The sequence below is a fragment of the Anneissia japonica genome, unplaced genomic scaffold (assembly GCF_011630105.1).
Source record: "Anneissia japonica isolate Jap-2015-1 unplaced genomic scaffold, ASM1163010v1 scaffold287726_len2788222_cov184, whole genome shotgun sequence".
Classification (NCBI taxonomy): domain Eukaryota; kingdom Metazoa; phylum Echinodermata; class Crinoidea; order Comatulida; family Comatulidae; genus Anneissia; species Anneissia japonica.
In genome coordinates, this window is record NW_022705125.1 from 1,534,541 (window position 1) to 1,550,273 (window position 15,733).

The following is a 15,733-nucleotide window of genomic DNA, read 5'->3' on the forward strand; positions in this document are numbered from 1 at the left end:
GGATCAAATGACGGCCTACAAAGAAGAGATTGAAAGAAACGTGAAGAAGATGAAAGAGTTGGACGCTACGATCGCGAAGAAGATTCGAGAGGCGGCCGGTCTCGAAGACGAGATCGCCGTCCTCAAAGAAGGGAAGGAACGTGACGGACGGAAAAATAAAAGGGTTGGGGGTGCAGCTCGCTAACAAGGGACGCGAGGCGATCGCTCTCAAAGACGAGATAGCCGCATTGCAAACGGACCTCTCGAAAGCGCGCAAAGAATGCGCGGACGACCGGAGTGCCGAACTTTCCATCCTTCTAGAAAAGACGAAAGACGAACTGCGACGGACGTCCCGCGATCTGGCGGCCGCCAAGGAAGCCGAGATTAGGCTGAAGGCGAACCACGAAAACATCGAGAAGGAGATCCCGCAGTGGAAGCAAAGGGTCGAAGAATTGAAGAAGGCACGAGACGAATCTCACGAATCCCACGTCAAGGAACTGGGATCGCTTCGAGACGATCTCGAGAGGGAGAAATCGGCGAAGGCGAGCCACTCGGACGAGATCGAAAATCTTCGAACGCAGATATCATTTCTCAAAGAAAAGGAATCGAAACTGAGAAGAGACACAGGTAAGTTGCATGCGGCCCTAAAGGAACGGGAAGAGAAGCATCTCGATCGGATAGCTAAACTGGAATCCGATAAGATTTCGCGATCGGCCGAAGCGGAAGAGGCTCTTGACGAGTGCGCGTCCCTCTCGGAGAAACTGAAGCTCGCGACCGATTCCGAACGTCGGTCGAAGGAGGACCTTCATAGGTGGCAAGCCGAGAAGAGGTCGTGGCAAGCGACGGCCGAACGACGTTCGGCAGATCGGCAGAGTCCCAACTTTCGAACGTTGACAAGAATGTAACGGATTCGAAAGAAACGGATTCGTTGAAGCGGGAGCTGGAAAGACATCGACAGGAGATCCGACAACTCGAACGACTTCTGAGCGACGAAAAGAGGGAGAAGTCGGGTGAATCCAACGATTCGACGCCGTGCTCGCGCGACACGTGCTGTTCCCTTGGACGAGCGAGCATTCGAGGGTGATATCCTGTCTCTTATACACATCTAGATGTGTATACGGACAAAAGTCTGTCGAATTTGTACGACGAATCGATGAAAAAGGTTGTCCACCTCGAAGAATCAGTGTTTTCGAAGAACAAGGAAGCGGACGAATTGAGATCAGATTTGACGAAAACGAAGATGGAGCTGGACGAGATCAAAAGACAACTCAACTTTGCCAATAACAAAGTGGCGGAGGCGTATTCCGAAGTGACTCGTATCGTCGAGAACTCGGAAGACGGACGATCGCACGAGGAATGTCGAGAACTTCTCACACGACGCCTCGATGAAGTGGAACGTTCGTTGGAAAAGGAAAGGATGACGGCGGCCGATTGTGCGCAAATGAACAAAGAATTAATTCGACATATATCTTATCTGACGAACGAAATAGAAACAGTAAATTACGGCCGAAGTGTCGAGGTAAGCAAATTGCGCCGATTACTGAACGATTGCAGACGCGAAGGGTCTCAACGACAACGTCGGGAACCTCCCGGTCGCCGTAACGTCAGTCCCAGCTACAACGTCGTCGAAGACGCATGTTCCGGAAGTTCTGCGTGCGAATCCGAAGAGGAAGTGGACGACGACGTTAGCGAAGACGTCCTCGTCGGCAACTCCGAAGAGAACGAAAACCCCCGTGAGCACCTATTATATATTTTCAGTGCTAGGTAACACAATGTGTACGATTAATGATTTTTTGAAACGACGTCAACACACACGAATTTCTTTACTGACAAAAAAAAACGTTAAGGTTTATAATGTTTTCCTTTTATGTTGGTAACAACAGTCTATTTCTATGACAGCGTATTGTAGCTAATTGACATTATCATATTTACCGCAATTTAAATGCATAATTATAGCCGAAGGGAAATTTCTTCCAAAGTATATTGATTTCGTACACAGACACTTGCATTTTTGGTATAAACACGGGCATATTTTCTTTAATAAAATACTCTTGCTTTAATAATTTTCATGCTTATTTTTTGTACGTATTAATTATTATATATAGGCCTATTATTTTACAATTACACGAATTTATAGGCCCCATTTTTGGACGTAACGAACGCTCAAAATTACTAGGCTATATTATACAGACCGATTTTACTATTACACAAAACCAGGCCTACTTCTACAGAAGACCGTCATTGTCTAGGTAAATAAAGTGTCTAGCCATATTAAGGCGCATTCACACCGAATCCGAATTTCCGGTTCGGAAAGCTTACTGAACCGATCAGAAAATCAGTTAAGTGTGTAAGAATAGGACGCTGGCGTTCAGCGCAATTGGAAATGCAGTCAAAATTTTGGTTCGGATCCGATGTGAATGCATGACAAACAACAGCAGTTTAAATATTGTTACATTTATTAGCTCAAGCTTTCGTCCACAGTCAACACAGTGGACTTCATCTTCATCTAAATAGTGTATATTTCGAATAATTGGCCACGTAATAAATAAAACAAACAAAAAAATGATTTGTATGGTTATCTAATTTTAAGATATTTTCAAAACCGATGGATTTCAGTGCTCATACGTTTAAGGCGGGCACTCACTACGCCCGACGCGTCGTCGGCTGACGTGAACGCTACGACGCGCGCGCAACGGATCGTTTTTAATGACGATCCGCTCAGACTACTATCAGCAGACGGCGTCGGGTCATCTAACCATCACAAGGAGCAGAGTTGGACTTGTCGTGCAACCGTCGGATGACGCAGTGAGTGCCCGACTTTAGTTGGCCTGTCCAAGAAGTTTTTAACCTCTTGTTTCTACCTAATTCTGTTGTTTTTAAGTAATGTATTGTATCTGCTCAACACTGACCCAAAATACTAAAATAACGAACCGCAGCTCTTTGAAATGAAGGCCTAAAGGCAATTCATATCTACTTTAGTTGAAATCCAGAAGTGTTGTTTCTAAAAAGACTAAATGACACTGTTCTTAGACTTGATATATCTCAAGAACATGTATATTGATTGAAAGTCTATCAAGTTGCCGGGTCGCCAGCATAACAGTATTGATATACCTCTGGGTGAAATAGGGCCGTAAATGTATTTATTACCAGGGAACAGTGAAATTAAATTCACTGTTCCCTGCTATCACTATAGACTTGCAATCAATCGATTGGGTTGTTATTTCTTATAATATTCCGATTTCGTCACATATTTAGTAGTCTAGTTTTGATTGGATGAAAACAAGCCAATGTCAATTTGTCGCTTTAATGTTGGATAATAACTGTATGTATTGTCATTTTATCACCTCCGTTATTAGATTTAAGGCTACATGTATGAGAGGAGTAAGAATGTATTTGTGGGTAGTGAGTATGTTTTCTTCTCCTACATCTCATCGACTGACTCATGGTAACTCTAGCCAGTCGCAGTGGAATGCATAGTACAGTAAAAATAATCATAAATAATATTTTCTACCGTCATATCACTGTAAACATAACAGTAAAACAACTAGGTGAATCATAGAAACAGTGCTCAAATATATGAACTAATAATTATAGTCGTAGCATGTATAGAGTATACTGATTTGCAAATCAGTATATATAATAGAAACCAAACGTTATTTGAACATGTAAGTATAACCTAAATGTAAAAACAATTAACAGTAAAAAATAATAGTAAATAATAGTAGTAGGCCTAGTAAAATCACGTTATTGCCAAAATATTTTAAGGGTACAAATCGGCTAAATAATATTGAATTTCACAATTAATCAAATATTTGAACTAATAAAGTAATCCAGGTATTTTATCCAATGAAAGAGATGGATTAGGCCTATTGAAAAATGAATCGTTTCTATCTGTTTCATCAGCAGTTAATAAACTTGATCCCCTTTAAATCAGCAATTTGGTTTTTAAATTTATTTTTTTAGATTTTTTCAGGTTTTAATCACAGACGAAATCTCTTTAAGTGATTATTTCATTTTAATTTTAGACTATAAGGGAGATTTGCTGTTAAGTAGGCCTTGATTAATAATGTCTTTCATTAGCAAATACAAAATCATTCATTATTGCTATACAATGAGTAGTAATATCTATTAACTGAAACAGCTCCTCGTGCTATAATCACCCCATAAATTGAATTGGTTTAAAATACAAATGTGAATAAACATACACGCTACAATTGTGAATCACTCGACGTTTGATGAGATTAAAAACAAAAGATAATTAAATCGGTGTATCGGATGTACCAGGTATGTTCGTTGAGTGTACCAGTCATATGGCGCCCTATTTCAAACTCATTTTTTGCATTCCGTACCTCTCTACTACTTTTATTTACGGAGCTGTGTAGCATATCACCTTAACAAGCCAGTGAATAATAGAATAGAACAGTTTACAACTACATTGAGCTCAATGGTTAATCAAAAACCTAAGCCGAGGATTCGACAAAAAAAAGTTGAAAAAAAAAATGGTTACGACCTTCACCCCCCCCCCCCCACACTTTTTTTTTAATATGCTTTCTGTGTCTTTGAAAAATCAGTTCTACAAGCATACATAAAATTTCTTCAGAGCTTGCCTAAGACATGAGTGTAAGCACTTAAACATGAGCCAAGGAAGTCATGGTAGATTTTAAAGGCATTTAGGGCATTCTGTATACGATCCTTAGCTACATTTAAGCAAAGCGGTATTAAAATAACTGTAGTCTATTCAATACCTCCTTGATTTAAGGTTATCAAAGAACAAATGGTTACGACCTGAGTGGTTACGACCTTCACCCCCCCCCCCCCCCACACTTTTTTTTTAATATGCTTTCTGTGTCTTTGAAAAATCAGTTCTACAAGCATACATAAAATTTCTTCAGAGCTTGCCTAAGACATGAGTGTAAGCACTTAAACATGAGCCAAGGAAGTCATGGTAGATTTTAAAGGCATTTAGGGCATTCTGTATACGATCCTTAGCTACATTTAAGCAAAGCGGTATTAAAATAACTGTAGTCTATTCAATACCTCCTTGATTTAAGGTTATCAAAGAACAAACATTACCATCCAAACAAAATGAATGAATTTGTATATGGAATAATAAATAAAACTATAAGCATTATCTTATTTTAATAATTATAAAGAATCTATCTCATGGATTACACTCTGTTGTACCATTGTAATATTATTAATATTAATTAAGTGATAACATTCGTTACTTAACGAAAGGCTATAGCAGATCTAACAAATCGATTTTTCTAAAAGGACATCATAATGCCGAAGGCGCTATTTTCATTCGTTGGTTCACGGCTGTCATTACAATGAGTTTAGTCACAAGTGTTTTCCCCTTCTGAACAAACATTCAACACGCTATAGGTAAGCACACAGGGACACAATACAATTATCCGTATTTCTCAGGCCTATACGGTGCCAAAGGAGGATATTTGCACAATGGTACCAACCGTTTTAACATCTCTTTCAAAATATGAGTGATGCAATAATTCTATGAATTAGGCCTATTTTACGATCTAAATTGTGTTTGGTTTTTGTTTTTCAGTTTGTAATTGCTCGGAGAGCCAGGAAAAACTATATAAGGAATTAATGACCAATTACAACCGATTGGTCAGACCCGTTGTTAACAACAATGACACTCTAACGGTGTATCTTGGCCTCCATCTTTCACAGTTGGTCGATATAGTAAGTGCCAGCTACGTTGTAATTATAAATATAGATTAGTAATTAAAAGAGTAATTTTTGTGGGGAAAGGTGTTAGATACATCACATTCTTGAATGGAAATACAAATTCAATGAAATATTTTATTTGCCGTGTAATGCGTCATGATTCATAATAAAAACACAGGTAGCACTTTATAGACTGACTTCATTTATTTATTACACAAGCTTTCGCCAGCTGTCTATGCTGGTTTCATCCGTAGTAGTTAACCGGATGAAGCCATCATAGACTACACCGGATGAGCCAGCATGGCCGCTGGTGAAAGCCTGTGTAATAAATAAATAAATGAAGTTATTCTATAAAGTGCTCAAATTCAAATTCAAATTCAAAAATAGTTCAATATACCAACAGGAAATTCATTTGGCCATGGCATAACAACAAATATAAAACAGTCTTTGTCTCTTTTCGGAGTTACTGTCTTTTTGTTTTATTTAAGACTAATTAGTGGATCCTCTGATTTTTGTACCAGTGTTTGTATTTTCATACATCTACTACCAGACCAACACGGCTTCATCTACTATTATATGACTCATAATGTTGATCTTTCTAAATCTCTGTCCACACTGTGATGTGTGTGAACTATAATGTGTCACAAATATAGTGTGCTACGTGTGTATATGTGACATCATCGAGCTCATAATGAGCAAATCACAGATATTTGCTACAAAAACAATTGTGAAGACAGAACATATTGACGCACAAGAAATGCTACCCACCAGTGGTACGGTCGGTGTCACCGTCACATCACACATCAACACCAGTAACTTATAGCGTTAAGTTTTCAGTAGGGTGGTGGTGGTTACGCTGAATTACGTTACGTCTATATAACGTTACGTTCCTCTATGTCTTGGAAGTATAATTTTCTACTGCATTGACCTATGGCAGACCTACATCACGTCGACATATTATATCTCATAACAATCATAATTTGCCCTAAATCCCGTATTGTTATAATTAGAACTTATTGTTGAATTTATATACGGTCATGTGGATTAATGATATTGCATTTTTCATTGTATGAAATGATATAAGATTAATAGCAATACATGTTATTTACAGGATGAAAAGAACCAGATTATGATTACGAGTGTATGGGTGAAGGAGGTGAGTTTGAGTTTAAAGGTCAAACGAAAACATAAATTGCCAAAAGAAATCACCGATAAACAAAAAAGAATTTCAAAAGTGAATTCTTTAGCAATTTATCCCCGAAACTCGGATAAATTGTAAAAAGAAATCACTGATGGAAAACTTAAATTTTATTTACTTAAAGTGACCATTTTTGTTCTTGGTAGTAAATATATATATTTTTTTTTTATATTGAGTGTTTGATATTTTTTTAATGTAACTGAATGTGCGCTGAAACTGTGGAGATCTTTTGGTCGTCGATTCAATTCTCATCGCTGCTCTCCTTGTTTTGCAGCTATAGAGGGCTGAAATGCAAGTTTCAATAGCGCACTGTCTTTCGGATGAGACACTTAGCCGTTGGTACCGTGAAAAATTCAGGCCATTTAAAGAAAGCAGTTAGGCCTCCTGGGGTACTGCCCAATCACCACCAGGAGGACCTCACTGGAAATAGGTTTTGACTTTCGTGGGTTATCCTTGGAGTGTTGCACACCGAAGAAATCCAAATCCATATAGGCTAATGTTAATATTTTTTTATTTGGAATTCCCTTTGTCTGCAACATCTTGGAGAGCTTTACAACAGGCCTAATGCCTTTCGGGTATTGGCTAGCTTTCTTCAATCGTTAATTTCATTTTGCTTTTTTATTGTGTATGTATAACAAAGACCAGAAAAGACAAAAAAAAAATTAGAAAATGATGTCGACCCAAGCTAACATCAATATTAATTATTGTATTATTATTTGACATGAATATTAATGGTACCGGTATTCCATGTTAATTCGATCTATAACTTTATTCAGAATTTTAATTTTAAAAACGTTCATGAAAATATCAGTAAGGCCTACTATGTTATCACAGTGTCTAAATTGGAAAAAGTCTGGTGTTCAGTTCAGATGCGGCCTGGACTGGCCTGGAATTCAAAATTACGGCTACACAATTTAATTAGCAATACGGTTAAGTGCTCGTTTATATGGAATTGCGAGTCTAGTAACTATCGTCAATGTCATGTAAGTCCTGTTCTTAGTGTAGGCCTATGCATATTGTCAATAGGCCTACCGCCGGGTGATAATGACAACGATGTCAAAGACTATATACCAACTTTCTTGTGTATATAATAGCTGGTCCGATACTGTTGCTAATTAAAAGCCATGCGGATGTCAAAACATTGTCCTTATTTATTTCTCAGCGGTGGGTTGACCACAAGTTGGCCTGGAATCCAGAAAAATTCGAAGGGCTGAAGCAGATACAAATGCCTATAGCGAGTATATGGAAACCTGACATTGTCTTATACAATACGTAAGTTCCCTATCGATGAATTTGCATTTGTACATATTATTTAACTACCTGTACAACGAAAATAATAATTGTATTTTAGTAAGCTTATAAACATTTTTAGTTAAACACAGGTTTTTATAAAATAAGCATTAGGCTATTATAATCATAAATAAAATATATTGTATAAAAAAATAATAATTAGCTCAAATTAATACCTACACCGAAGATATATGTATATAATACAAAACCTTTACAATTTACATGTAATGTAGTTCTAGTTAGTCATTACCACGAGATGTCATAAGTACACTACCTGTGATCATGCCTATATTTTGAAATGCACAAATATTTGTCACAAGAAGTGTTGATAGTGAGATCATAGCTAAATAATTCTTACTACTTTGTTTCATGTATTGATGCAGTGCGGAAGGTGACTATGACGTGCAGGTTTTAAACTTTGCTACCATCCACTACAATGGAACAGTCGTCTGGAGTCCTCCCGCCATTTTCAGATCCTCTTGCAGCATTGACATTGAGTTCTTCCCGTTCGACGAACAGCTATGCATCTTGAAATTCGGTAGCTGGACGTATAGCGGCGATGTGATTGATCTAGAGGCGATTTCGAACCGCATCGAGCATCGGGAGTACCGGCCTAACGGGGAATGGGACATCGTCGAAACGAAAGTCGTGAAGAATGCTTTAAAATACCCGTGTTGCGTGGAGATCTATATCGACCTAACATTCAAAATAACCCTTCATCGAAATCCATTGTTTTACATTATTACTCTTGTGTTACCATGTATTCTCATTTCTTTCATGAGTATCCTCATCTTTTATCTTCCCTCCGACGCCCAGGAGAAGATAACTCTCTGTATTTCTGTGCTACTTGCGTTGATTGTGTTCTTATTACTAATACCAGATATCATTCCGCCGACGTCACAGACGATACCTCTGATCGCCAAGTACATGATTTTTACAATGGCAATGGTCAGTATCTCAATTATAGCCACGGTGGTCACCATCAACATCCATTTTCGAACAATCACAACGCATGAAATGCCAATCTGGATTCGAGTTGTTTTCTTGGAATTTCTTCCTCGGCTACTCTGCATGAAAAGACCTGATAGTATAAAGAGGAAGCACATGAAAAAGAAGAATTTCCAACAGAAAAGGGAAAATATAAAGAAGAAGCAACAGCGGACCTACTTGTTACCGAGTCCAGACGACATGTCATTTAGCAGAAAATCATATAATAGGTAAGGCGTATAGACAAACAACATCTAGAACACAGAAGCTGAATATATACTGTCTCTTATACACATCTAGATGTGTATAAGAGACAGGACCAACACGGAACTTAATACTGTAAATACCGACGGTGACTTACCTGTTTTGTGTGCCATGTGTGTATAATATTATATATATATATATATATAATATTATATATTAGTCAGTCATTATACAATAAACTCTAACCGTCTTGCGATAACGCTACAACGACAACTTTACTTTTGATTTTCCTGTTTGCCAAGTTTTGTAATTGTTTGCTTGTTTGCTTAACCGTATACAATATTGATTTGGCGTCGTACCCCTTCTCAAGACTCAACTCCATGCTCAACACCTACCACACGTTACTGTATTATACTCTCATCTGTACTTATGAGTGCAGGCCTACTTGCTGTATAATTATTCTGTCATTAAATTCGTTAGATACACGATTCATCATACTACGTTGACGCCCCCAACGGAGGACGAGAAAGAAACCCGGCAACAAGACTCGAATACGCATGTCTTTAAGGATAACTGGAGGCCTCGAAGCAGAAAGTGGAAAGAGCTGTTGGATGCAATTGATTTTATTAAAGAAAACATAAAGATAGCTGATGATGTCGATCAAGTTAGTCGATTATTTTCAATTAGTTACATTTCCCAATAAATATAGAGATATATTTTATGGCTATGAACAATTTGTTTATACAGTACGCATGCTCATACTGTTATTAATATAATTTGTTTTAAATGATGATGAGGATGATGATGATGATGATGATAATGATGATGATGATGATGATGATGATGATGATGATGATGATGATGATGATGCGGTGATAAAATTGAAATAACGTTAAAAATATTAATAATAAAATACTAAGATGGTAATGATGATGATGTTGAAACTAATAGAGATAATGAGAATGATCAGGATAACGATTTCAATTTCATTTGATTCGCAAAACATTAAAATTTACAAAATAAACAACAAGGAACAAGCACAAACGATTGAAAATATGATATAATTTTATGATGGGTATGATGAATTATGATTATTTGTAATGACAACGATAATTATGAGGATGATGAAGAAGATGGTGATAATGATGATGATGATGATGATGATGATGATGATGATGATGATGATGATGATGATGATGGTGGTGGTGGTGGTTGTAGTTTTGTTGGTGGTGAAGATACATATATGATATTAATACGATAATGATGATAATAATGATGGATTATGATAATGATGATGATGAGAAAGAATGATAATGATGAGGATGACGATGATGATGATGATACAATTATACCCTTACTGTACGATTGCATACAGATACCCTTAATTCGAAACCACATTTGGGACCTGAACTTATGGATTGGTCTCGGGGTTTGCTCTCCAGTTGTAGAATTTGATTTGTGTTGAAAGGTTAAATATGGTCACTTGGTAGGCCTACTTTGAGAAGGTGGTCTCAAATTACAGGGGTGTTGAATTAGGCGAACTGCATTTTTTTGTTTTTTGTTTTTAGTTCTATTAAATAATATATCTCTTATTCTTCCCTTCCCCACAGTCTGAGGAAGATTGGCGATTTGTAGGTTTGGTTATTGATCGTCTGCTTCTCTGGGTCTTCACCATAGCTGTCAATATCGGTACTGCGATCATAATACTTAAACCGAGGGTATTTTGGGAAGATTCCGACGCCCATGATACATCCGTGTATGAAGAACCGACAATATTGGAATCTAAAATATTCACAAAAGAAGACTTTCAAGGCGTTTAGAAAATGGACACATTTAATTGAGATGCCCTAACCTTTTACATGATATTATAACGCGAACACATAAAGCCTGGTTCCCATAAAATCGCTAGCTATAGCCGACAGCTTATTGATCGGTGGTATCTGGGAACGTACACAGCGATTCCTTTGAAAGCTCATATTGTAGCAAGACACTGTAGCGATTTTATGAAAACAGGCGTAACTATCTGTCGTTTAGAGTTTTGACTTTGTAGTTAACAGAGGACGAGTAACCCGAGTACATAAGTGTTCACTTAAAAAAAAAAACAGGGTTTTTCTCACTATAATTCCAACACTTTGACATCACAAGTGCTGACATCACAAGTGACCGACGTAATATTAAAACACACATACATGAATGTGCTAATCGAAGACAGGTGTTGACGTCACATAGAGTGACCGACGTAGTATGAAAACATACATACATGAATGTGCTATTCGAAGATTTTGATGTATGAAAATGGTTGTGGAATTAATAAACAGGAATAGTAATGTACATAGCTTTGTAAAAATATAGGCCTACTTATCTCGTTTTATATAAAACACATATAGCTGTTCTACAGTAGTAGGCCACTGTATTTTTGTTTTATACGAAAGGGTTTTGATACAAGTACGTTCATCTTGTGCTCTATTGCTAGCTGCACAAAAAACGTAAATTACTTTTGATGTAAACAATGTTGTGCCAGATAGGCCTAGGCTAATGTAAATAATTTGTGTGAAACTGAGCCGTTATTTCAGTCTTCCAAAACAATTTCGATTTATAAAACAGTACCAGGTCTACATTATGGCCCTGGTGGCCTTTCATGTTATGAAATGGTGTACAGATGGCAGTAAATCTGAACTAGAATTACCCCTTTTCCTGTATTTCTGTGTTAATCTTGCCCCTCGCCAGTAACTGATCTAATATTTCGATCTGCTGCGTGTTACGGTAAACCATTATTTGACTGTAAATTTGTTTTTACAACCATTATATAGAATAAGTTGATTTAAGCTGTTAAATATGTCCCCTAAGGTATGAAATACAAGTGCATTTAGTCTCACGGTCCAGATATCATAATTGACCAATCACATAGCAGTATTTATTTTAACTACAGTATGATGAAAACAAATTGGTGAGGTACTGGTTGATTTTGTATACGCGGATATCCGGATGTTGTTATTAACTAATGCATTAAGCAAAAAAAATCAATTCATGTTTAATTGTTTTGTAGCATGTCTTAAAATTGTTATGTTATATAATTGCGTGCATATGTATACATTATTTAAATAAAGTGTGTGTTTATACCCGTGCTGTCTATTGAAAATATATTTAGCACATTTACAGTATATTCAAGTGTAAATACGATTCCTACGTTTTCTATTTATATTATGCCATAATAAATCACTTGCGTAGGGGAGAGAGGGAGGGGAAAGATGATTACACACAATTGCTTAAATTAATTTTATCAATTACCGTATTAAGTACAAAGTTGATTCTTAAGAATCACAATCGGTTTCTTCAGCTGTTTGTAAGGGTTGCGAGCGAAATGATCCATTTTGTTGATTACATATTCTCATCAAGGACCTGACCTTAAGCTTCGATGGAATTACACATGGCAAATTTACAAAGTGGCTATAACCACGGACGCAGACAAAGGGCTTACATAAACTTTAATCATGAGTAAATATGTTATTATTAGAATTAGGTATTAGTTTTAATTTAGAGAAAAGCGCCTTTCCTTTAGGTTACCAAGCGCTTTTTATAGATATTCATAGGCCTATTGTCCACATGCCAGTTGTGCTGCCATGTGCAAATAGCAAACAACTCCAGTACGAATGGAACAAACGGCTACAAACCAGAGTTTACCAGTCAAACGTTGCAGCCTTCCCAGCAGCACTTAATGAAGACAGATCGTTCACTATTGTGGTGTAAGTCTACAGTAAGAAACCCTAACACTTTGGGCCCACGATCTGCATCTTTTCTTAGTAATTGAAGTGTTCTAGCCACATTGAAATTACTTTAGAAACCCTACAACGATTGCTTAATTATAAAGATACTGAAGTAAAAAAACTAAATTAAATTTACATGGTGTCATCATAGGACCTATTAAAAATATGCAAGAACTAGTGACATCGTATCATTAATATCACATTACTAGAATATCATGGTTCCTCATTGTGTACCCTTTAGACTGTATTAAGGAATAGGTTTTATTACATTTATTTATTCAGACAAGTGCCTTGGGCCCCCAAAAGCATCAAAGTCGCTATGATGAAAGTCTGGAGCCCTAGAAAACTAAACTTAACTACATGTCATTACTTCGCACATGCCATTAATATACTCCGATAAAATTTCAAAGTATACTAAATATGGTCTACATTGGGATATTACGAACGCATTGTCGTTACTTGATATAAGAAATCCTAAAAAAAAGATGCAAGGTTTAGCGCAATTCTCTATATTTAATCACAATTAGATGATTATTGAGGTTTTATTCTCATCCGCCGACACTGAAAAAACTACGGTCTATGAACTTCTACCGATTGCGCCATCAATGACAAGAATGACATTGAGGACGCTATATCATTTCATATTTGTCACGATAACACTAAACACTTTCGGCTTCAATTCACAAGTCATCTCGGCCGTGTTGGTTATAATTAGGCCTGTCTCTTATACACATCTAGATGTGTATAAGAGACAGACATTATGGCCCTGGTGGACTATAGCCCCCCCCCCACGTCGGGGAAGACGATATATTTTGTCGGGGAACAAACAAATAAAAAAAAATATTTACATGTAATATTCGTTTAGCCACCATATTGTTTGTGTTAGCTTTTTATCACAACAACAATTATAATAATAATAATAATAATAATAATGATATTAATAATAATAATAATAATAATAATAATTCAATGAGACTAATTAAAAATAACTTGCGTTCTGTTATGACAAATGCTCATTTAGATAGCCTCATGATGGTTGGAATACATCGTGATCGGTGAAGCAACCTCGACCATGACAGCGTGGTTGACAGATTTAATGCAAAAATTTCCAAAATATAGAATTTCACTTTCAAGAATGAGGATTTCAAAAATAAATTAGATGGTTACATTGCATACTCTTTGTTTCTTGCTTTATAAAAAATGTTTTGTTTTTGGAAGCTGATTTCAACTTTAGAAAGCATAGCCTACATGAAGTCATATTATAGTAACTCGATGCCTATCAAATAAGTAATAAAAAATCGCCATAATTCATCAAATACCCGTGGCTTCCAGGGGCCTTCGCCCCCTGGACCCCCACCGGGGGCCCTAGGCGGCCCCCAGGCCCCCAGCCAAGTGAGACTCGATTCGCTCCACTAGGCCCCCCCCCGGTCGGGGCATTTAGCCCCTCCGTCGGGCAGGTCCTGGCGCCACCACTGTAATTAGGCCTATTTTACATAATATCTCACCTATTACTGAAAGTAGCATTTTGAAGGCTGTGTAATGAAGAATAGGCCTACAATAATTATTATGTAAATAACGCTTGCTTGTTAACTGAGCAGCTGACTGAGAGGTATTGTGCTTCTTGCGCTGAAAACCCCGGTTTAAACTCGGCAGCGTCGGGTTTTAATTGAAGTCTGAGCGCTTGGCTTCTCGAATAACCCCCATATTTAGAGTTAGGCGGGTTAAGGACAGTGTTTGTATCCCTATGTGTCCGTTATGTTGTAGTTAATTTGGGTGGCGCTGCACTGTGGCTGCCGCGGGTCCCCCAGCGGCCCAGCCCGAATTTCCGATTTCCTATTAGAATGAGGACCAACAATTAATAATTATTATTAGTAGTAGCGGCAGTAAAAGAGACGTACTACTCAACACCACCGCTGTTTAGCCCTTTTTATATCAGATTTATTGACTGACAAATTAATTGACTGACTGACTGACTAGCTGACTGGTTGGCTGACAGGCTGACCCACCGACCTGAATAACTGACTAGCAGACAGGCCAGTCGGTCGTTTGTTATAGTCAGTCAGTCAGTCGGTCGGTCAGCCAGTCAGTCAGTCTGTCAGTACTAGTATATCATGGGTTGATGGATCTTAACCATATGCTAAAGTATCCTTGCCATCATCATAATCATCGTAATTCATCTTTGTCCTTGTTTTTATTTTATAATAATCAACCACATAATCATTCTCATCATCCTGCACGATCATCATTATTATCAATATCTGCACCGTCATCATCATTATTAGCAGCGTCATTATTACCATCCTTATTATTGCTCTCATTTTAATAAGCCACATGGTCATAGTAGCTGTACCTTTGGCTAAGCGAAAATGTTCCTACCTTTTGTGTCGTAGAACCGTTCAAGAATCGACTAGGACGTTACGATTTGTAGTCGGGTCTTATTGTGAAGCTCTTTTCGAGGATAAAGGCCAATGTTTGTATCTGTATCGTTCTGTAGCGTATCTAGAAGTCTTAAAATGGGGGGCTGATGGGGGCGCGAATGTGATGTGGGGGGAGGGCTCGATGATCAGGGCGCTAATTCGCAAAATTTGTTTATTTTAGGGGGTTTTTAACTACAACACCG

General features: G+C 37.5%; 1 protein-coding gene across 3 annotated transcripts in view; it reads left to right on the forward strand.

The window, feature by feature from the left end:
• The window catches only part of LOC117105291 (neuronal acetylcholine receptor subunit alpha-6-like), a 25,335-nt gene extending 12,847 nt beyond the window's left edge, over positions 1–12,488 (forward strand). For 2 of the 3 annotated variants that reach the window (XM_033246405.1, XM_033246404.1), the window contains exons 2-7: positions 5,546–5,685; positions 6,782–6,826; positions 8,031–8,140; positions 8,542–9,375; positions 9,830–10,013; positions 10,960–12,488. In XM_033246405.1, coding sequence (XP_033102296.1) covers positions 5,590–5,685; positions 6,782–6,826; positions 8,031–8,140; positions 8,542–9,375; positions 9,830–10,013; positions 10,960–11,169 — 1,479 coding nt within the window. In that variant the 5' untranslated portion in view covers positions 5,546–5,589 and the 3' untranslated portion in view covers positions 11,170–12,488. Of the gene's footprint in view, positions 1–5,425; positions 5,443–5,545; positions 5,686–6,781; positions 6,827–8,030; positions 8,141–8,541; positions 9,376–9,829; positions 10,014–10,959 lie in introns of those variants that run through there. The other variant, XM_033246406.1, reaches the window with a different exon arrangement.
• Positions 12,489–15,733: the final 3,245 nt, after the last annotated feature.